The sequence below is a fragment of the Numenius arquata genome, chromosome 16, assembly GCF_964106895.1.
Source record: "Numenius arquata chromosome 16, bNumArq3.hap1.1, whole genome shotgun sequence".
NCBI lineage: Eukaryota > Metazoa > Chordata > Aves > Charadriiformes > Scolopacidae > Numenius > Numenius arquata.
This window is the reverse complement of record NC_133591.1, coordinates 7,085,930-7,110,888: the sequence shown is the minus strand read 5'-3', so window position 1 is coordinate 7,110,888 and position 24,959 is coordinate 7,085,930. Positions and strand designations below refer to the sequence as shown.

Genomic DNA, 24,959 nt, shown 5'->3' with positions numbered 1-24,959 from the left:
GGCTGGGGGCCCCTCTATTTTGTAGGAGCTGTGACACTAAATTCCATTAGGTGCAGCCCACTAAAAAAACAACTATGCTAAAGCTGTCTCTATTTCCTGTTGACGAGAACAGATATGTCAGGATCCAGTGGCCAATATGTATTTTCAAAGAAAGATGTTATTTCCTGCTGTGTGGAGGAAGAGTCTGTAACTGAAAATGACTTCAAAGGAAACAATTCTGGAACCACTTAAAACCTAAAATAAGTTTTAAGGACAACTGCAAGAGATGGGAAGGAGAAGTGCACATTTCATCTTTCTATAACCACTTAAAATATAGAATAAGGACATAAAGGTGAGTGGAGAAGATGGGAAGCAGAAGCCCACGTTTTATTTCTCTATACTTAGACATAAGTGAAACAAAAAACCTGATTTTTTAAAAGATACGTATGTGCAACACAGGAAGCTACCTGCTCCTCTTTGTGAAATTTCATTCCTTGCTTTCAGTATTTTGCTAAATTGACTTAGAAATGAAAGCACTTACATAGAAAACACATTACCTGGAAAGAAAAAGTTGTAGTTAAGGGTTGAAATGTGAGTGATTACCTGAGATATTCCAACTCCAGCATCATTATCAGCTATTTTGAGCATAAAAAATGCAAACAGATGAGAAGCTGTGAAGTGACAGGTTAAAAGCCATTATTCAGAGACCGACATACTTGAGAACCTTCACTGCTGTTGTTTCAGAGCATTGCTATTTATGGATATAAGTATACATCCAGATACTTATGAATACACTTACACCTGATGAATACAAGCAATAAACTGTCCTAAGTTCTGTTGAAAACTTATGTTTTTATACATTTATCCAGTGCATAAGTTATAAATATTTCATCTAAAGTAGACATATGACAACATCTGTAAGTATTCATACATATTATTTTTTATCTAACAAGCACTCTTAGAAGTGTAGCCATGTACTTGAAAAATAGAGTGGAGAGAAACATATTAAGAGCGTTACTTCAGTGACTGTAGCTACTTACAACATTCACAGGAAAGGATAAATATTTGTTACAGATTCAAAAAGCTATGCCAATAAAATGGCCTCAGAAACTGCAACACATCTACCCTTTCTAATCACAAAAATAGCTTTTCATTTACTCAAACATCTAAGGAATAATTGTCTGAGAAAGCCTTCAGCTATGATGAACACCTCTCATGTTTTCTCCATTGCTGAATGGTCCTATTAAGTTTATCACAGATGGGAGTGGGAATATTGGTAAAGCCTGAATGGGAGAGAAAGGCAATAGCCACCTGGTGATCTTATAATGGAATAGTTCATGGATGCTTAAGCAGCCATGGATGGAGCTATACAATATCTTCTTGCTGAAATAATTTCATGGCTTACAGCTCTCTTTTGTTGCAAAAAGACTAATATGTGAAATTTGTCAATTTAAGGGTATTTTCCGGGCTCAAGAACTGTCAGTCATTTACTTTCCTTTTTCAAGAGTCTGAGGAAGTTATTTGGAAATGGACCCCCAGTTAAATTGGGTTTGCTCCACCATTAAGCAGAACCAGCACAGCTCTGATGATGTCTCCAGCCTGTGACAACCGTGGGAATATAGCTGGCAGTAAAAAGGCAATTTTCATTAGCAATTTGAAATTCTTCCCATGTTCATTTCAATTAAACCTGCGGCCCTGTTATATAGCTGGCTATATATCTATAATAATATTGCTGTAATAGCTGTAATCAATAGGCAGTTGGAGATTGAAAATATACAAGCATATTAGGACACATGCACGGATGCACACACAATTACACACTACATGTACATATATATGTGAGTAATCTATATGCGCACAGCTATAATGGAAACAAGATTATGAGGCATTCCATGTTAACAGAAGCCACATACTTGATTATAGGCAGATAAAGGCAGTACTTTTAATTTTATTTATAAACACATTTCTATCCCAGATATTTCTTACTGTAAATATTTTGCAAACATAATTTTTTAAAACCTGACCCCACTGAAATCAACAGTGATTTTGCCAGTGGCTTCAGTAAAGGTGAGTCCATTCTATCAAGCATTATGGAGTAAACCCTAAAGAGTCCTCTCTAATGTGCTTTCCTTTAGTCAGATCCCAGCACTTCTATAAACCTCCGCCAACTTCCACCTAAAGAACTGGGGTCCTACTCCTCAGACTTTTTAAAACTGATTGATTTTTTAGCTGTTATGTTAGTAAGATATGACAGATACACGGGTTTTTCCACCACTTAGTGATGATCTGGATCATAGCAATACTTTTGTTGTTGTAAGTTTATCCCTTAACATGTTGCAGATGTTCACTGTGGTAGATACGAAACCAGCATCGTCACTGACACGGGTGGAGTCTGTAGAGACATGGAGTACAACAGCAGCCTGAAGTCATGCTGGGCAGCAAGGATGAAAATCTTTCCATGGTTTCTGAATGATGGGAGTTAAGAAAAGATTGAAGAAGCCTTACAGTGAGGGCCTGATGTTTTCGAATACTTATGTACACATTTTATTTGCTTCAGTTTATAGTGCTGTATTGTTCAGCAGTAACTGGAAAAGCTGTCAAGGAGGTATAGTTTGAGAAATTAAACTATACACTGAAGATATCCACATAGTAACAGACAGAAAAAGAAGGCATTTTGGGGGAAGTGCTTCACAACAGATTCAATTCACAATTTGCAGCTCTGGGAAAAGATTGAAGTCCCTAAGAAAGGAGTGCCATTTACATGTTCTTAGGTATCACGCCTGGCCTCCAGATGCTCTTCCATAAGGGCACAGGTGTCCTGTAGGTCCTGTGTCGTACCTGGTAGTCCTGGATGGATGGCTCAGACTCTATGGCATCTTTAATCATATTACACACCTATGTGTAGGCACCTGGATGACCTCCTTTCTTCTCCTTGAATTAACCTGTGCAAGTTAATTTTCCAATCTGCCTTTGTGCTTCAGCTCCCCATTTACAGAGGGGCTACTGTCCTCACTCCATTTGTTTACAGTGGAAATAGAAACTCTTTTACAGTCAATGAAAATATGGTGCCTACTATAATCCACTCCTGGAATTTCAGGTGGAGCCCCCAGATTCTACTGAATATGAATCAAATTTTATATATTGCTACAAGCCACACCGATGATGAATAAACTGTTCAGTTTGGAAAACTGAGGCAAAATCTTATTTAGCCTGATTGTTTCAAGGGAACGGCAGAGTACTGATCCCAGTGTGGGGTGGCAGGTGGGGTGAAGCAATTTTATATGCTTTATGGACTTCAAGGATTAAGTCCCAAGGACAATTTCTTGTTTTAAGTAACTGGGGTACTGCATGATACATGGTTGATTTTTATGGCCACTGTGGAGGGTTGTGAACTTGCTTTATTTGTGCAGATTAACGTCATGCATTATTAATGAGTTACTTTCTCCTTCTAATAGGCAGTGTTCATTTTCTACAAGTTCCTTAAGGTCCTCAATTTTTGGCTGTGGAGCACACATGAGCACTTGGCTCAAGTTTGTGGATATCAGAACTCTATTTAAACTGCAGTAGAAGTGAAGAAGGCAGCTTCTGCTAAATTATTTCAATTTAATTTAGCCTATTTTGAAATCTGCAAGAGGACTACTTGGTTTTTTCTTATTTTGGCTGTTCAGTTTTAATTTTCAGTAAGCAACATCTGTAACAAAGACACAATAGAGATTCTTATGAAACTGCTATGAAAAAGTAGTAATAAAAATGCAGAAAATAGTCATTATTATTTCCTATCCTTGCCCCTAGATTATTTTTCCTTTTCAAATAGCATATTGATTTCATTGACTTCATAGTGGGTCCACATAAGCAAAGCAGATAGAGGGCAGGAACAAGATCATTGCATTAATGAGAGCAGATACTGTACAGACATCAGAAACTTACTACAGTTAAAAAGATGAGAGAGTGACACAGGAAAATTAAATTATTGATCAGACAGATGTCTAACAGACTAGCGGGCCTTATAATATATAGGAACTAAACCCAGCATATATAGAGAGGGAGGCAAAGTATATAAAGTATGTATAATCACAGATGCAATTATTTCCTCCCTACTCAAGCAAAAACATGTTTTACCTTCAGGGGTTGCTTTGCAAGATCATGCTGGCTAGAGGTTCATGGCTAGAGGAGCACCCTTGAAATAGGTTGCTATGATCATTGTGTAAGTCAGTGATATGAAGGACAAAGGGATCAAATCCATTTGTTTAAAGCAGTACCTTATTTGTTAGCATAACCCGCAGCAACCACGGTCACCATTATCTTTATCTGAGCATCTCACAGCAACTTACAACACTGAAAGAGGCTTGAAAAAAAGATTTGTGTGCTTGAAAGCTTGGCTGATTTTTCTAACTCTGTTGGACGGCCTACTAAAAGACATTACCTCTAGCCACAAACCTTGCTTCACTTATATTTTTACTCTTCAGGACTAGAACAATATTGCCAGTACTGAGTGGGGGAGCCTGGCACTGATGTTTGAGCAGGGAATTTTCCTTTATAAAGAATCAGCAGTATAGAATGATCCTGTAAGCCAGATACTTACGTTGTAACATAGGAAATATTAACTACTGTGTCCATTTTAAAGATAAGTAAACTGCTGTGGACCTGAGTGCTGCCAAAGATCCAACAGAGGCAGAAACTAACTCCAGACATGTGGCCCCCGGTCCATCAGACAATTCCTATTTTTGCGTATCAGTCTCCCAAAGCTTAATGAGTAGTCCATAATTTGAATGAGGTAAGAGCAGTGAAGAGGAATTACTGAGTCTTGAATGACTTATTTATTACCACACCACGATCACTCCTGAAGCTTCCAGGCATTCTTAAAACATATGCCGCAGGATACCTTGTGCCAGCTGGCAGCTCCACTGTTAGTCACTGCTTTTCAATGCCTGCAATTGACGTTTTGTCCCAGATCCAGAATCTAAAACATAGTCTTCTCTGCTGGCTCGAGCGAAGCTTCAAGCCACATAAAAACTTCTTGCTATTGGCACACAGGCACGTAGTAGCCTATACAAAATGATTCCAAAGTACATCCAGGTCTTAGACTGATCGCTTTGGTTTCTGCTGCTGACATAATATATGCAGCAGGAGGCCTTCTACCTTCTGTTAGCTCTCCAAAATGAGAACTCAAGATCACAAAGAGGTTATAGCAAGCCTTTTGGATTTCACTCAATTGTGCACTGTTTCAGAAAACAAAAGGAAGAGAATTCACCTTTAAATCAGACAAGGTGATTTTGTCCACATGCTCTTTCCCCAGCTACATCCTGGTAAAATCTGGTTTATGCAAATGAAAATAAGTGTTATGCCAAGGTAAAAAATTCCCACATTAAGGAAAAAAAAAGAGATATGCCGTTCTCCCTGGAATGGCATATTGAGAGTAAAACTCAATAATGAACCTGAAGGTTTGAACTGACAAAAGTAGTTTGGAGGTAGAAGGTATAGACAAATGGGCTATGCTGCAGAACCACACTACAAGCAGGCACATTATGTGGTGCAGTAACACACTGGTGTGTTTTTCAATACTGAATTTACAGCCTAATGTTTCCCCCTACCATTTTCTCAAACTCCCCAGTGAACTTGAATTATATTTTTTTACACTTATTTAGTTTAATCAAAATATTCATTTCACAACCTCCAGAACTTGCACAGCTCTGGTCCTATAGGGCCTTGGAGCAGAGTACAACACAGTCACTAATTCTGATAGTGACAGTCAGCATTCAATATTCAACTACTGTAATTAATGAAACTGCGCTGTTGCTATTTTTCACTAATAGAGGATTTCCAAAAGCAAATTGCAGCAATAAATTACATCATTACAGCCTATATTATTGTTCTGTGAGGTAACAAATCTTGCAGAAAGACAATCAGCTTTGCTAGAGAAAAAAATACGGAGGACAAATCAGATGACTAGGACCTGATTAAAATTAATGTCAGTGTTACTTTTTTTTCCATTTCCTTGCTGAAATTCCCTCTCTCACCAGCATGCTGGCTTGCTGATGCTCATGCTACGGTAGTGATGCTTTAAATATTAAGCATGATTTGTTTCTGAGGGGGAAACCAGTGTTGATAGTTTCACTGTCTATGAGGATTTCCACTGCCAGGCCCTGCAGTTTACCACACCACAGCAATGGGGCCACTGCCACGGTGTAGAAGTTTTGGCCTGTTGATTCATCTAGCGTATGTGCTTCTGTCTGGAGAGCTTGGACACTGGAGGAGGACCTTTGCATACAGCACCTCTAGCTTAGCAAAGTAGGTTTTGTTAGTAGCCGAAGCTTTGGTGTGGTCTTCGTACCCTTTTGATACTGGGATTATGAACAGATCAAATCCCATCGCTGCTGCTCTCTCTGTCCTTATGGCAGCTGCTGCCCAGGCACAGAGAAAGAGCCAGAAGCACGGTGCTAGTCTTTCTTCCCAGGACTGTACTGAACCCTGTCCTTTTAGCATTATCTCCCTCAAGCAGAACTGCTGAGTTTGAAGTACAGGTTCCTAATGAATTCCATGACAAACATCCTCAGTGAGGAGAGTCTGGCTGGATAATGAACTGTAAACTGAAAGCAGGGTAAGGCAAACATGCATCTAATAGCAAACTGAAAGTGAAAAGTTGCTGTGTTTTTTAATACTTGGGATAGCTTATTTTAACACTAAGGTTTATAAAAGTCCTGGTGATTTTTTTTCTCCATGTTCACTCATTATCTTCCATTATAGCAAAGCATCTCCTTGTTGTCTAGATAGTCTCACTGTCCAAGCTAGAGCACCTCAGGACCTCATTAATTAGATTCCAGCCTAAACAATTCACAATTCTGCTAGGTATTTCACCTGATTGTGAAGAATGAGGTATTCCCCAGAAATATTAAAACTCTCTTTACAGATCAGAATAATCACTAAAAGTTGCCAATTAAGAGAAACTGTCCCTATTTTTCCATATGGATCACAGCTTACCCACTTAATGCTTAAGCTGGCTGAGCGACTGTGTTTGCAAAGGTACCTGGTCTCTCTGGCAGTCACCGTTCAGCCTGGCAACTCTTTTAAGTGACAACATGAGAAGGTGGAGACCATTTACTGTCTAGGGTAAACCACAAATGTTTGTTGTCTGGCATAAGTTTGGACAGTGCCTGGACTTGTATTTATCAATTAAGTCAAGACAACTGATTGTTAGCTAAAGCTAATGAGAGTGCACTAGTTTATATGAAAACTACTACATGAATTTCCATAGGAGAGGGCATAATCTAGCAATTGAGACTGCTGAGTTCAATTCCCCTTCCAGCTCTGCCAGCACCTCATGAACAACCTCATGCAATGTTCTTCTATCTCCCCATCCATTTCTTTCAGCTTCTTCACAGCAGAAGCGCAGAGCTGCAGGAGATTCAGGCACAGCATTTGACTCCCATGGTTGGCCATGGGTGAACTCTGGTCAAAGTCTGAATTGCTTAACAACACGGTGCAGTCTTACAAATTAGTGATTTATCTGCCTTTAAATTCCAGTTCTGTTTCAGCTGCAAACTTTTGCAGAATATCAGCCTCTGAAACTGGTCTCCTGCTCCTGCTGAGAAGCACTTCTCTGCCCTCCTCCATCTGATCTGGCAGTGAAGGCAGCAGGGGAGGGCACATAGGGTGAATACAGTCCTCAGCAGCTACAGCATCAAAATACACAGCCCTGGAATGTCCTTCTAGAGCACTTATAATCTGGGTCCAGAGCTCCTTTTCTGCTGGCTCATTATTATGGCTCCACATGGTCTCTGCTCACATGTGTGTGGCAGCTGTGAAATTGCCTTTGTGGTTATGTTAAACAATCAGAATTTTAATCAGCTGTCATTTAAATTTGAACTGTTATTTAAGATGTCTTCTTCTGATGGAGCAGTGACACAAACCTGAACCAATACTTAAAGCAGTCCCAAAATCCTGCCCAATAAATCACAAGAACAAAAGAATCTCCAGACTTCACGTCACACAATGCAGTGCCATGAAGCAATAACAAAATTATCTGCAGCAGAACGTGGACTCGACTCAGGCTAACTTGCAATGCTGAGAATCAGTATAGAAGCATGCGGGCATCTCCATGCAGCCCTGCACTGTGCCATGCTGTCAGAAGAAAGCCCAGGACAGTACCCTCCTACCATGCCCAAGCGATCAGCATCAAGCACGGACTGGCTGGGGGATCTTGAATCCCTCTGCCTGCTGTGTTAGGACAAGAGTGTGATCCTACTTCCCAGCGTCAGCTCTGCTGTCCCTCCTTTCCCATTCATGGAGCTCAATTTCATCCAACCTTGAACACCACCTTGACTTTCACCAGCTTGGCTTGTGGACTGAGAATTTTCTAGAGGATTCTGACTTGTCTGTCATTTGTCTGTGCAGCATTTAGTGCTGAGACACTCCTCTTTGAGGGGTGCATTTAGGTATTACCACAACATCAAGCATCTGATAATTGAGTCGCTGGCTGTCTCACTGCATGTTCTCAGTGTTCTGCCGTTTTTTGTCAAGGCTGAGAAGCACACATATTAGGCCTCATATTGATATCTCTCTAATAGAGCAAAGAAACCCAAAAGTTCTCTATATGGCAGACATCTGTTACAGAATACTTGAAAAATCTGGAAGCTAGCTGACCTCATTTCTCCTCAGCATTTTAAAAATCTCAAAGTTATCCATTCAATAGTATTGTCAGATATAAGGGATGCTGGAAGAGGAAATTATACATAACTGTTGTGCTGCATAGAAAATGACATACAACTCGACCCAATGGAAAAATTAATTCCAGCCAGCTGAGATAGCCTTATTGATCCATTCTCATTTCCTGCGAAAGGTAGGACTGAATGTGATTGTAGCAAAGAAAAGGAAAACAGAAGCTAGAGGCAAAAGTGCAGGGCTTGTGGAAATGATGACTTGGACTTAAAAAGGCACTGTTAAATTGAGCCATTTTGAATTCTTTATATTGTCTGCATCTTCTGACCAATTTAAGATCAATGAACAACAGTTCATCCTTTTTTGCTTTTGTTTCTTGATGGACAGACAACAAAAAAGCCAATTCTTAACAAACAAGATTAATCGATATGCACTGCTAGTCACAGCTCAATGCACTATGTGACACGGCCAATTTATAAGCAGGTATTCGGGCTCCTGGGTTCATCTGGTACAAATATAGAGCAATGACACAAACTTTAGTGAAATTATATCCACCATAAATCTAAAGGAAGGAATGCTCTCCTCGTTTAGACAATTGTAACCTGCCATGATGGTAATTGTAGGCCTATAAGTGACCTCGGTTAGTGCTTCTCCCTTAACATCAGAAGATTTTAACTCTGGTCTTTCACACAGAGCACTCAGTCTTGTAATTGCACTCTAAAAACTCTTGACTTCATGGTATTATTTAGGGATTGACAGCTGATTTAGGTTGTCCCAGTTAGTATTACTAATAGTAATAGGGTAGTTTTACATCAAATAAATTTCCTTCAACTCACAATGTTTATTGGATGTGATTCATAATTAAATTATCTGAGACGATACCTGTCAGCTGAAAAGTTTGATACATAGATTATATGTTCATTTGTTTGTGATAAGCAAATCAGGAAATGGAGGTGTTTATATAGCCTCAGATTTTATCTTCTGGAAAGCTCCTCAGTGCCTGGTGCCCCCGGCTTCATTCAAGACTGAAAGATTAACAGGAGTGAGAATTCTGCACTTCTGTGACCTTGAAACAGATAGAGCTTTATGGTGTGAAGTCACAGACTGTGCAGGGATGAAAGCATCCATATTTTAAAATGGTATTACAGGGACTTCATTACAATGAAATACCTTAAAAAATCTTTACCTTAGGGAATGGCATACATAAATGTGTATATAAAACAAACATTGCTTTGTGAGCTAAATTTTCCATCATCTGTGTTTTAATGGAAAGCAAGTTAACAAGCATACATAAAAATGTCAAAAAGTGGTTTTGGCTGAGTCACAGCTCTGCATCGTAGATGTCTGTTCACTTCTGCAGCAGAACTGTCAATACATTGAGTTCTGAATGTAAAGAAAGGTACACGCAAACCAAGAACTTCCTAATGAAACAAGATCAGTAGAGAGGCAGGATGTGTAGAGACAGACCATATCTTTTATTAGACCCACTGATACAGCTGGGGAGAAAAGCCAAACTTCTGAGCATGTGAGGTGTGAAACAGCAAGAAATGCCCAAGAGCCATTCCAACTTTGATTAGCTCACAAGCAGTTATCAATGGATTACAGAGCCTGATGAATTAAAGATGAAAGACCCACTGAAAACTTAGTGTTTTTTTAGAGAGGATGAAGTTACATGGATACATGGATGAAGTTACACGGCTTCCCATGGCGACAAACATCTTTTTGGGGTAAATTCAGACTAGAACTCTCAGATTAGACTCCCGATATTGTGTTTATGCTTCAGCACTTTAAATATCTGAATTTCATGCAAGTCACAGTTAGAGATGAACTAATTCAGAGACAGTTTATCCTGCTACTGAAGGACTACTACTTGAGTTTCATATACAGGAACCCAGATGGTCTTGCATAAATATTAAACCATTGATTTGCCAATCTACCTCCCAGGAAGGAGTTCTCCTTTAGCACTGATTTGCCTTACTGGCATCAAACAATGAACTTGTACACAGGTCTTCTACCTTGCTCTAGCCCAAAGCAAAATTTAATGGTATTAAAAATACGTATTATCCATTTAAAGTATGAAAAGAAATCTCACTAAATTTCATAAAGCGTGGTCCCATGTTGAATACAAACATACAGATTCCTTCAGTGGGATCTGTGTGTGCACGTGTGCATGCTACAAATGTGAATGATTTTGGTTTTGTTTCTTAGCCTAGTCAAGTGGTAAGAACAATATAGTTGGCTGCATTTGCTCATGACAGGATAGAAATTTGAGGAAAATGCTGACCTTAATTGCCAAGTTCTGAGGTTACTTGTGATTAATTGAGGACGTTTTCAGAAGCAGTTTAGCAGATAATTAATTAAGCTTCTATGAAAGTACTTCCCTAATGGATCGTGCAAAAAGTAACATGAAATCAGAAATGCTGGAATAGGGCACAACATAGATAGTAGATGATTACTAGAAGATTAAATCTTTGCGGTAGATTGTTCATGTCAGCAGACAATGGGATATATTTCCTGAAAGCAACAGAACCAGTTAGAAATACATTTTCCTAACTTTTCTGTCTCATATTTCTCTCTAAATACCTTGAAGGGTGAAACGTCCTCCAAAATTACTCAGATTGATTAACTTCTGATCTTAAGAATAAAATATACTTACCTCAAATTTACATCTCATTTTTTTTCTGGGAAAAAGCTATTACACATATTTTCAGCCCAGTAGTTTTGATATTTCCTGCTCCTTTTATTTCACTGTAGTGTTCACTGCAGCAGCATCACTGTGATGTTTCTTACTTGTATACACTATTTAGCCCCGTAGTTAGGCACAAAGAACCTGGATTGAACTAAACCCCTCCCTTTTGACTGTATGATGAAATTCCATTGATTTTTCAGCAACTCTATCCTACCACTTGCTCCACTGAGCCAAGTCCTATAAGGCTCTTTTAAAATTCCAGGTTCAGTTCTTAGTGACAATGTCAATTCTTTAATCTCTTTCATTGCAAAATACTGTAGCAACACAATTGTGCTAACCTTTTGAAGGCCCACTTGTTTTTCATCTCACTACTTTTTTTGTAACATAATCAGGCATAGGGCAATAAAGGATACATGATCTTTCTTGCTTCATAAGTTTGGAATGGCTCTCATGAGACATGCTTTACTCCATGAGTCTGAGACAACCTTTATGTTACATTTAAACCAACCAAAAGTTTGCTGAATTCATCCCCAAACGACTGACTAGGATGCCCATCAGACCAATGGCAGAGACTCAATCAGATCCCACATCCTAATCCAGTAGAGCGTCTTTGGGCAGCTCCTTCTTTCCCTTTTTCTGGCCACCTTTAAAAATTTGGAATGACCGATTTTACTTCTGCTGTTAGCAGTTTTGCTGGAGGAACACTCCATGCTTAAATCAACAAAATCTACTTTACTCTCTAGAGGATTATGAAACACACTTGCTGATAAACATTGAGATCTAATTTCTGTGTGCAGTAACGCGCTGTTGCTTTACAGTGTGTAGTTGAGATTAAAAGCATGATCCGACTTCTCAGCAGACACAGTATCACCCTCCTTCTTTTCAGTGTTACTCTTTTTTCTGAACAGGAGAACTGCTAGGTAATCAGCTCAGCTAGAGATTAATGCCTAAATGAAGAAAGCACCCTGGCTGGATATGCAGTGTCAGCTAACAAAAAACTCCGAAAATTCCCTTTATCTACTAATATTCTGCTAGCAAAGCCAATTTTGCATTGGTATCCCATCCGACTGGATTCTGTTAACACAGTATATTTTGGCTCCAGCCAAGTGTTATCACAAGGTACAGAAATGAGATAACCAAACACAAGAAAGCTTTGCAAGGAGAAAGGTTTAATGATTTCATTGTTTGAACCCTTTGCACAACCCAGAGTGCCTAATGGTACATCTGTTGGGAATAAAAGATCTTACCTTATGTGATTTATGCAATACTAAATTCATTCATTTAGACCTCCGGTTCTTAAAGTAACCCTTGTAGGTGAATGAATTTTAATCTAGGATAGACACAAGTCTGCAAGTAAATCTTGAACTATCTATGCATGTGCAAAGACATTAGACCCTGATATGTGATATTAAAAAAAGTATCTCAATTCCCTCATATATGGAATACAGAAAAGAAGCTGATTAATTTTTTCAAGAAAAGAACAAGAAGATGTTAAGTCTGCCTGTAGACAAATGTCTGTCATTTGGTTCTGGAAGGCATCTATAATAAAAATAAATAAAATCTGACCACAAAAGCATTCCTTACGCACACTTCCAAGTATTTAGAAGACAGATGCTCAAATACATATTCCCTGTTCAACTCCACAGGTAATGAGGACAATTATTTCCCTCTCAGATCTGGAATGTAGCATGCACTTTCTGCTGACTTAACAGACTTTGGATCAGGAAATTGCTGGGCATGACCTCATTTGATACGAGCAGCAGTTTTGCTCTTCAAAGGGGAAGAATATATTGAAGACTAGGACTTCCAGGAAATAATAGTCATGTAATTATCTGCTGCAAACCACTGAACATTGTTCAAAGAAATGACTGCTGGAATTTCACCACACCAAGATTATGCACAGGAGAGGTAAAATTCACAAGTGGGATGGGTGTGTCTAACTCCTTCCAAATCCTGAGCTCTAACATTGATTAATGGTAGCACATGCAGTTCCTCTATTAATCGCCACTTGGTCCTGTTCTAGGTAGCTGGCAACTTTGTGCTTTTCCCTTTCCTGAGGTTCAGCAGGACTTCTAAAACAAATGCTCAGTGCCTACTTCTCCTGTGAACATAGAAGAAGTTCTCAGTGTATACCTAAATCCCACAGAAAATAAAATGTGTACCTAAAACCAGTGCAGCTGAGACGTTGGAGACTCTAATGAAATTTCTTGTTTGCTTGACTTGGAGCAGGAATTTAATCCTAGGGTGTCCACTCGCAGGAGGGAGCCCTAACTGCTAAGTCTCAGTGCTGCCACTGTCCCAGCCTTGCTTTGCAGAAGTAATTGCATCTTCACTGGGCCAGAGGAAGAGAAGGAGACACTGCTTCCACAAATCTCATTTGTGAGACAGGCAACGGGTATGATTTCATGGGGAGGTAGGTAGCCCACAACTGGTGCTACAACACCGAGCAGAGCAAGTAGATTTTAACCCAAGGCATTTTTCTACATGAAAGTTTATACTTCGTTTTTCTTAAATCTATCATTAAGGCTATTATTATTTTCTGCTTCTTCCTTGAAACCACAGGTTCTTACACTGTTAGGGAAACAGCCAGTGAAATTAGTATCAGCCTCAGCCTACTAAGTTCCAAGCAACTTAGGCTTTAACAGAAAGTGCTTGAGGCCCTCTAAAATTGCTCTACAGTTTGCAACTTCAAGCCATGTAATGGCAATTAGAAATGGGAAGGTACATCTACTTGGCTTTGTCTTACCAGCTGGTAGCCTGGAGGGAACCATGCATGACAGAAATTCAGGACTTAAAGCCTGAGAGAGATTTTTAAAGTGGCAGCATCTCTTTCCTCTGTGGTAAGCTTATAAGAACTGAAATTGTGATGTGTACAGACACACATGAGGGCATGATTTTAGCTAGTAGTCCTATACTGCTATAAAATGGGGAGGCAGGGGGCAGAGCACTCCTTTGCAAGTCTATCTGAGGGCTGGTATACGTTTTCTCAGACCACATACAGATCGGATGGAGCAATATGCTGAAGCAGTTTCTTACCATCGCCAATGGAACAATTCCAACAAGATCCTTCTGGCAAATGAAGATTTCAGACAAGGTTATGTCTGTTGTCCCCTTCCGAGGGTATTCCACCTGCCAGGTGATGGGCTGTGTTCCAGAAAGGCTGCTGAAACTGGCTATTTCAAAGTTCATCTGCACGACCTCATTGAATAAACTGTTACTTCTGAAAAGAGGAAAACAGGGAAAGGGAAGAACTATTACTTTTGCTGAAGAAGGCAAATGAAGTGAATCATATTAGCTACTGGAAAATGCAGCTATTTATATGCAGATATAACACAAGGCTTTTTTCAATCTATAACTTTTTCAGAGCATACAAACTGGAATTATTCAAAATGGGTCAGTTGCTCTTACTATGAACACTATGTGGAGGGATAAAATCCAGGATAAAGCAAAATATACTTATTCCATTAAATGTTTTTTATGATTTTGCAAGTATGATTCAACCCTACTGCAAGATGGATTTGACCCCGATCAACCAAAGTTGTCCAGTGCAGCTCATGAAGACTGAAGAGCCCAGAATTAGCGTAGCCAAAAGAAAAACAAGATTCATTTTGTATGTCCACCGTCAAAATCACATAAATCCTTAGCAATGAAAATCAGCATAACTGAAGTTCATATATGTTGCACAGAAGCCATTAAGATGATTAACATGATTAAATGGCAAATTGACAAGATTAGTTTAAACTCAGAGGTACAGTCTGGAAATTAAAAACCCAGGCAGCCAAGACCAAATAGAAAGAACAAAGCTATGGCAGGTAAAATATACTATGAAGTCAGGAGGCATAAGTTAATTTGAATAACAAGTATGAAAAGATGTGCTGAAATTCTTTTCCTTCCATTAAATTTCCTCAACTACATCAGAAATAAAAAGAATATATGAAAGGAATTTGCCAGATAATCTGCTAGTTTAATTATTTTTTAAAAAGTACAAATTGTTTGCATCAGAAATTATACATTCACTTTTCTGGAACTTTACAAATGTGTTTCCACATTGTAAAAAATCTCAGTATTTCACAGAATATAACTTCAACCTAACCCTATGCTGTAATGATTTTAAAATGAAGAGAAAGACATGCATCTTCCTAGCTTCAGTAACCCAATCCCAGCTTCATCACACCTTTGGATGCATTCATCACATAACAGCTTCAATTTTTCCTCTTTTTTTATATACAATACATGAAGGCCCATTTCTGAGAAAATCCATCAAGAACTGATCATGTACAAGGCACTTATATTCTCAAGTACTAGACTTTCTTTCTACCTCTGAACAGAAATCACCACTTTTTATTACTTAAGACATATTCTGTGCTTTACTTTGCATGATTACTTTGAAAGCAAATGCATTCCCCTGATAATTATTATTTTGATTATGGGTTTTCATTTGGATGGCTTACTCTGAAAAGTCTTAATACTGCCTAATGCTTTAAATTTATTTCCTTGCTGTTTTCTTGCTGTGTCAAAGTAGAGACATTGTAACACTTCTGCAATAGTGGTAGACTTCCTCCGTGCATTTAAAGACTGATTTTGTGTAGTAATGCGATAGATGGATGGGTTTAACAATTCATAACTCAAGACCAGCCTATTCCCATTTGAAGAGTTCCTACTAAATAAATCTTACAGCTTGTAAATACAAGGCAACTGTGATAACTGTAGTTTACATGCTTCTGGGAGATCTCAAAATGAATACATACTGGATTGAACTTTGTAATTTATTTGAAAGCATGATTATATGCAAAGATACCTGAATCACCTGAGCTACAGCGTTCATTTAGCTGCTAAAGGCACCATTATGCCTTAGATTAATGACACCTGAAATGCCATTATTTTCACCATTTCTAGATCTGATGCTTAGTAACTGACAGAGAAAAAGTTTTTACATGTGATTGACTATCTCAGTGCTTCCACTTACGCTAAATAGAGAATAAATTTTTGCACACATCAAAGCTGTTCTAAGAGATAATATATGTCAGGAAAGTTTTCCCGAGCAAGAAGTCTACACTTCTCTAAAGAGCCTCTGAGCAGATGTGAAATGCGTAGCTTTACAACAAAGGCCCCACAACTCTAGTGGTTGGATCAGAGAGCTCTAGGTGGGAAGCTGTAGGTGGGAAAGAGCTCGTTTCCAGCCAGCCCGCTGATTCCTGATGCATTGACTTAGGTGAGGGATGATCACCTCTTTACAGCTCACAGCTCTTGATTCACAACACTTCATTTTGTCCTTCAGACAATTTCTGAGTTGCCTGGTGTTCTGCTCATGAGCTGTCCATACCGTTTACCTACAGCGCACACTCGAGCCTGGCTTTGAGCTACCCTGGGAAATACCCAGAACAAAATCTTTGGGCGTCCTGTTTCTATGTAGCATGTCATGTCTCACTTAACTGCAGTGTGGACAGACCGCAGCCTGCTGTAGCTGGCCATATCCAGGTATCCACACACCCTTGTAATGATGTCCTATGATTGAAAACAGGCTGTATGAGGTGACCACATCTTTTCTACACAATTCCTGAGATCACCTGCACCATGAATCTTAGTCCAGGCTGGCTACAGTTAGCATGCACACAAGTTAACAAGTTGACACATTTGGGAAGTTCTCCAGTGATCGCATTGCAGGCAAGGACTAGTCAGCTTTCAGTGTAAACATAGTTATTTTAAGTCACTGTTTCAGTATTCCTATTCCATATTTCATACATGCATATATATCCTGTAGTTTTCACATGAAGGGATTCTCCTTTCATTCCAACCTAATAATATGTAGACGACTCTAGTACATCTTTTGGATTTTATATTTTAAGTCCATGAAGCTCAATGACTTTGATTACCACAACCAAAGAAAATGTCAACATTTTTTCATCTATTATGCACACACATACACATCTGGTGAACTGCATGTCAAACTGCACAACTATAACATAAACCACACTTGACTACTATGGCCTCAGTTGCATTCTCAGCAATATTATCTTCACTGGAGCCACAAAGAACAGCCTGTATCTCTAAGAAGCACTAAACTCCACCATAAACAAGTCTGACATAAAATGACCTCCTTCCTCCCAAATGTAGAATTATCAGAATCACTTTTCCACCACTGACATTTACATCTGCCACCATGTGATCTTCTAGGACTAAAATGAGGGACTTAACTGTCTGTGCGCTACTTATACACCACCTGTTGCAGTGGAACTTGAGGGTCATATACTCCTAAATCTCTTCTCTGTTCCACCGTAGACGTAGCTGTCTCAGTTGTGCTTGAGGACTGAAGGAGAGGCTATGTGACACACACAAGGTCATATGGGAAACTGGGACAGGGTAAGGAACTGATCTGTGTTTTTTCAAGTCTCTTGTTAACCACTGGACCATCATTCTGGTATTGATGGAAATGGAAACCATGGCACTTGATTCTAGTCTTAAATGGTCTCCAGTGTATGCATCTTAAATTTCAACATTATTCTGTACCTGAGGCATATTTTTGATAATTGATGAGCTATTCTGTGAAAGAAATCACTGCTATCACCTTTTACAACACTGCCTCAAAACCACCTGCCTAGTTTGGATTTCCAGTTCTCACCAAGCACTTCAGCAAAGTATCTTCTTGACCCATGACAAAAATAGGCTGCTTCTTCCCCGGGTATCAAGCTGTAGTGGTGGAGAGATACAAAAAACGGTACCAAAATTCTTTTACAGAATTCTGTAAAGCATTGCTAAAATATTTCTTCTGTAAAATATGTGATACAAAAATGTCCTAAAATTTGCGTGATATAAGATAAAGGTTTTAGTGATGCCTTTTCAGGATGACTTGCGTAATTATTTCAATGCCTGCATTTGTGAGTAATGCACCCATCTCTCCATAGCGATAAAGCCTTTATACAGTGTCACATTATCATCAGTTTCCTCCTTCTCTCTTCATACAGAAGAAACAGAGAGATGATCAACAGCTGGGAAAGCATCCACTTGAAAAAAAAATATGCCTTCAGAGATGTGTAATGGCTGAGAAAAAAACTTCTCATGAAGCACATTTAATGTTCAGAGCTTGTTCACTGACTGAAGCAGCAATTCCTTAATATCTAACATTTAGAACTGCTCAGCAGCCGGAACAGCAAGTAATTATAAAACTTTTCCGAAGTACACAGCACGTAGTGATTACAAATGAAGCTTCATGAAGGCAGGACTTCTAAGGAATTGCTCTGGGGTGGATGTATGAGTCTAATTTGATGGGATTGAGAGTTCCCCTGGGCCAGTTCACTCCTTGGATTTATTTTAATTTATAAATATGCTAATCATTCAGGGCTAGATTGGACCACACGCTTGCACAAGGGAGTAAGAACTCCCTTTGATCTGCTAAACAGCCACTTCGACTCTGGGTCTGAGCACACAAGCATAAGTGAGGAGCACCGAACCCAGAGTTATTCCTTTGCTGGAGCAGATGGACAATGATTAGGTGCTTCTTACTGGTTACAGCAGCTGAGCCAGCACGTTAGTGATGGGATCAGTAATTTACTACTGGCACAGGCTAGCAGTAAATTACTACCCCAGGAGAATAAGGAACTGTGCTGCAGAGCTGTGGGAATGTTCTAAGGAGCAGTTTCAGAAAAAGAAGGTGGAACAGAAATATTCTGTAAATGGAAAGCTAATAAAAATGCATAAAAGGCAAAACAGAAGTGACATAGGGAGACACTGCCATGGATCTCACCAGCGCTTGCTAACTATATGGACAGAAAACACATTTTTTGTATCAGCTAGTGTTAATTTAGCCAGGAATTTTTATTTCAGAATATTTTTGAGTACAATATTAAGCATTCCTTTGCAACTACTTACTGCTCATTCAAACCTTCAGTGCCCTGAGACATATTTACCCTTGGAAGGAGATTTTTCTTATACGGATACTCAGGACTGGCTGTATCAAAAGCTGTACTTAACTGTATCTTCAACATAGGGGATTTAAAACATGGTATCATTTATACACAACCCTCACATAAGCCCATGGATAGATTCATAAGGTGGGTAATACCACAGATGCTAGAATGCAAAATAGATGCTGTTTCTCTGCAGAGGTCTAGTAAGGGGTGGAATTATGTTAAATCTGTCAATGCTGAAATGGCTTGTACTAGCCACAAATGGCCAGGGCTCAGCTGAGCCCAGAAATAGTGAATCACAGGCCCAGTGCTGCAAAGCCTTTCACGGGGTGCAGTGGGAGAAGACAGGCAGATAATTACTAAGAAAAGCAGTGCAGAGATCTCAGTTGATGTAAGATCCATAAACAAATGGAAATCTTTGTTGAATGCCTGTCTACATGTGTGGACCAGGAGTCTCTAATGAGAGATTTCAAAGTGTTGGGTTATTGCTCTGAGTAATAGAGCAGTTTCGACTCTTAAATGAGTGAATCTTAGGACTGCTATGGGCTAAATCAATAATTTCGATTTATTACAGTGGCTCTCAAAAGAGAAATTTTAAAAAGCCTAGATTAAAAACATTTTTTAGTCATCCTTTATTCCAACAGATTTGTACTGAAGGTGCCTAGGGATCCAAGAATACTTTGACCTGCTGAAAATTTAGCAACTCCCTCTTTAATGCTATGTAGTTTGACAGTGACATCTTAATGCAAGATCAGCACTTACAAAATGACATAAAAAATTGAAAAGAGTACAAACCCCATTATCCTTCAGTTACATTGCACATTTTAATCTTCACTAAAATTAATGTATTGAAGTATGCTATTACCATGTGCAGAGATAAACTCTCATCAAAAGCCAGGAGCCAAACTGGACTCCAGAACAATCTGTACTTCAGCCCACTTAAATCTATACAGTAACACCCCTTTTCATCTTAGAAAAGACTATAATGGGGTACAGGGCATGTGTTCCTCGATTCCTGCTATTTTCAATTTCTTGCTCCTCCTGCACCTTTTCCTAACCACATTTGTCCATCTTCAATGGACAGGATACGTCACAGCAATTTAAGAAAAATTAGCTAAACACAGAGATTAGAACCTCATCTGGAAAGTGTGACTGATGAAGACTTTAAAGATGATTAAATTATGTGGGCAGCTCTTGCACATCAATTCGCTTACATAGTCAGCACTCAATGCTAACAAAGGGTGGGTCACAGGCAATCCAGGTTGCTTTGAATCAGACACCTATGAGCTAAATGTAATATCCATGACTGGGACCTTGAGCCACGCATTTCCCTTCTGAAAGACTTGATCAAATGGAGTACAAATGCTTAACATGAGTTTCTTTCTGCAAGTCCTTAATAAGAGCTGTTACAAAGGTAATGCCTTTGAAAAACTGTGGAAAAGATGTGGTAATTAAAGAAGAATGCCAACTACTGGAGACAAAATGCAGTCTAAACTTCTTATTTCGCAGTGTTAGCCTAGCTTTCATCTTTAAACCATAAAACCAGCAGAGGAGAAAGCAAAGGATGATCTATTTTGGCAATTAACAGAGAGAGAGGGCATAATTTCATGGAAAACTACCACATTAAAAGTATTATGAAGGTCTTCAAAGGAAAATATCCAAGATATAACTTAGAAAACTCTCAAGCAACATAACATAATATACATGTATATCTTCAAAAGGATGATATAATGCTGTATTTGATTTCTTCATACAGTCCAGATGAGAGTTAGATTAGTTAATAACGTTTCTTAGCTTTCTTGTCATAAACTGTGATATAAAACATAGCTTTTTGATTAAGGTATTGGACTGAGACAGAAAATCTCATTTCACTTCCCAGCTCTTACACAGCATCCTTTAATGACCTCAGGCAAGACATGAAGATACAGATCCTTAGAGCTAAAATAAAATCAATAGGAATTAGGCATCATGGAGCTTTAAAAAACCTCTGGTGTCTGTCTGCTACTTTAGGCACCTGAATATGGTACCTTATCACGTTGGTCCTGAGCCACAGGATCTCAGCTGCGTTCAACAACATGCACACAGGAAAGAGTCAGAAGATCACTCATGGTTCAACTGCTGCATTATGCTGAGAGGTCCCCCTTGCAAGGGAAATTCTTAGCTGACAAAATATGCACTGTCTGGGTGGCATAAGGTAGAGAGAGTCTGGGTTGTGATCTTCCTGTGCCTTTACTTCCCAGTTGAACAAGGTGAATAGTAACGTTTTCTTGTCGTCTCAAAAAAAAATATAAAGAGTATGCGGTTGTCTATCTGACTTCTCTGTACAAGCCTTGCCCCCGGATGCTAATCTCAGTGATGTTAACTGCTACCCTAGAACAAACAGCAAAAGTCATGTTGCTAATTAGAGTACAGAAAAACAGAAACGCTCCTCTCTTGGACAGGCAGAAAGCTGAGCGAGACAGTCACTAAAGGAGGGAGACCTGACTGGGAATCACAATAACTCACTAATTCTTCCTTCTATACAGAGCGTTTTTTTAGAGTCACTAATCACCCATAAATGCTGCAGTCAAGATAGCAGGCTCATTAGTCTTCTCTGATACTACATCACATCCAGGCACAAGGTAGATGAGATTGATTTTTCCCTTTTCCCAAAGGAAGCAGGTGTGTGACCCTCTGTCTCAGACTGGTGCCATTGTATAAAGACTACGTGCAGATCCCAGTACTGAGCTACCATCATCTCCCACCTTTATTACATTTTCCATTCAGTTTGCGCAAGATATTAGTCTGCTAATGTCTTCATTATAATTTCAGATACCAAAATACATAGGCAGATTGGTCAAGAAATAAGCTTTCACAGTGATTCATCATCTCTTCCTGCCTCTGAGAAGGACATTTTCTACTTAGTATTCATTCAGCACTGGAATCTCTCCAGAATGACTGTAAGTAAGCAGTATTTTCCTCTTCTAGAGACAGCAAATATGTAAGCACTAAAAATCTTCCAAGGGACATCACTGGAAAAAAGACCCTGAGCAGAGATTTTCAGGGAGACTCACTCCAAGCCCAGTGCTTTCAGATGGAGAAAGGAAGTCAGAATCATTTTGATCATCAGCATTAGATTATATGGCTCTTTGAGCCTGCTAAAAGCAGCAAGATGAGATCAAATACACAAAAGCATGTTTCATTATTCACTGTTAATTGCTTTCTTTAGTAGTTTGGAAGCAGCCAGTGAAACATATTCAAAGACAGGAGAACACCTCGGAAAAAGCAGCCTGTATAATGGATTTTCTGATTACAAATATCTTGCATGTGTGTTTCATTCCATTTATAAGCAAAGATACCCCCCGAATTGATACAGAACAAGGTACTCCATTTACTAAATCCACTTATGAGTTGGACTCAGCCTCCTCTTTCAGTCCCCACTTGTGTCTGTCATACTTGCAGAAACTACAATGCAGCATGACTCAAGAGACAAGTCACCAATTTCTTGAGCACACACTCCCAGGTGCCAAACTAGTATTCTCTGGGGAGATATAAAAAAAATCAAGGTACCCACAATCAGCAATGAGATTTTGAAAATACGATCAAAATGGCACAGAGACATAGAAGGGTCTGGTTACTGAAGTAGCCCCAAACAGGTTACCCCTTCCAGTGAAGACGTGTCACTTGCTGTTGATCCGACCAGTTGATTTCTTTAATAACGGGTTACTGATACTGGACTGTACCAGACACTTGTGATCTGTTATGCCCTCAAATAACACAGTGATCAAAGAAAGGGATGCAGCCTAACTGCTGATTGCTATGCGTAACATCCCTCCAGGTATTGCTCATGTAGATCTAAGTGTATCGGGCATTTGCACCTGTTTTGAAACAAAGTGAAGATGAAACTGCATTATGAATCAGGTGTCAAGACAAATCATATTTATATGTAACTGCATATGTAAATCAGATGTTTTTACTGTGGGGGTTTTTTACTGCTCTGCTAGCATATCTGCTTTGGGCTAGGCTTGAAACTCCAAAAATATTTGCGCATAAGGATCCCCATTCCTTTTCAACAGGGTAGCTGCACTTGCCTACTGGAAAAACGCTTAGAAAGCTAGCCATTCACCAGGTGTGTAAAATTGATAAAATATCTGCATTTTGTAGAGGCAATGGATGTAAAGAAAGCACACATTTAATGGCATAGTAAAGGGAAAAAACATGTAACTAAGTGTTGAATATTATAGTGAAACAATGAAGGAAATAACCCAAAGGTGAATTAAAGTAGTTTTCAAACTTGCTGGCCATAAACAAAGTTCATGGGGCAATGAAAAGTCAAGCTTGTGGATGACAGCCCCATGCTCTCTCCTACTTTCCATTTGGGCACAATTGCAGCTTCTCAAGTTCAAGTGCACAAAGAAGGTAACGGGATTTTTCAGATCAGAAGCAATGATCAACAACTGGTTGGTGGCAGCTATCTGAAGAGACCTCCAATTCAGCTGAAGAGTTTTTCTAGGTGTCTGTGAAGCTGCCTGAATAGAGAGTAAAGGATCTTGAAATGAGCTGCGTCCTTTGAGAAATAAGCTCAACAGCTGCAATTTCATCACAGAGCAAACTCAGTTTGTGCAGAGTCCCTCGGCCTAGAAGCTGCAGGGAATTGAATAATACTGTGTACAATCTAGACCTAGAGAATATCAGCCTGGGGAAGGTGGAGAAGTAGTTTTATTTCTAGAAAGTCAATATATTTTTGCAAGCTTTACAAAGGAGCAGTCTGCAGCAGGAATATACTCCTTTTCTGCAATCTCAGGTGATATCTCCCCTTATTAGTATTTGTAGAATGTATTATATACTCTATTAATCCTACTCTTTTATTGCCAATTCTCTTTAATGTTGTTAGCTGTTCACATGATATTTACTATGCTAAAGTAAAATACAATTCGGGTAAAGCAAAAACCCAAACTAGTGTAGGGAAAAGACAGTCCGAGCAGTACAGTAGGATAAAAATTGAGCTCAGCTGAAACTCCATGTAAATGGGAATGACATCAGTGAAAACTGACAGGAGAGCACAGTCAGTTATAGTGGTCTAATTGGGATCTACTGATTATTTGCAGGTATACTTACACCTTAGGACACTGTCCTGGATAATTGTAAAGACGCATGTAGCCAAAAGTTACCATCACAATGCTGAGTAATACTATGCTGTTCTTTCACAGTCTCTCTAAACTGCAACTAGGCAGTGTGATCTTGCAAGGTCAGACTTGCAAAGGAACACTTTACCATCTCTCGGCATAGCTTTGCTGCAGTGCATTGACAGTTTATAGCATAAAACTGTGACAAGCACTATAAACCCGAGGCTGTGCGTGGAGAAGTGTGAAGGACAGGAGGGTGGGGGGAGTTTTGTAACTGTTGCTCACATTAAGCCTTCCATCCCTCAATTCACTATTTTTGGCACCGTCAGGCTGGTCTTTACATGGTGACCATAAAAAAAAAAGAAAAAAAAAAGTTTAGATCTCCAGAAAGGACACACATTTAATACCCCTCAATGTACATTATGCATGCAGTTCACCAAATCTGTCCTCAAAAGATATGAAAGGAAAAAAAACCCAACCAAAGTCAGAAAAGTGTAGGATAAAGTGCACAATGACATTAATCAAACAACTCCAGTGAAATGGGGAAAGAGTAAGGCAGCGCATCTGGCACTGAGTAACATCCAAACACCCCATCACAAAGAGGGAAGTTTCCTAAGTGAGGTAGAG

The 24,959-nt window shown here is 39.2% G+C and overlaps 1 protein-coding gene across 2 annotated transcripts in view; it reads right to left on the bottom strand.

Moving 5' to 3' along the window:
• The window catches only part of TMEM132C (transmembrane protein 132C), a 213,961-nt gene that overhangs the window by 39,553 nt on the left and 149,449 nt on the right, over positions 1 to 24,959 (bottom strand). For both annotated transcript variants that reach the window (XM_074159483.1, XM_074159482.1), the window contains exon 4: positions 14,360 to 14,543. In XM_074159483.1, the coding sequence (XP_074015584.1) occupies positions 14,360 to 14,543 (184 nt within the window). The remainder of the gene's footprint in view (positions 1 to 14,359; positions 14,544 to 24,959) is intronic.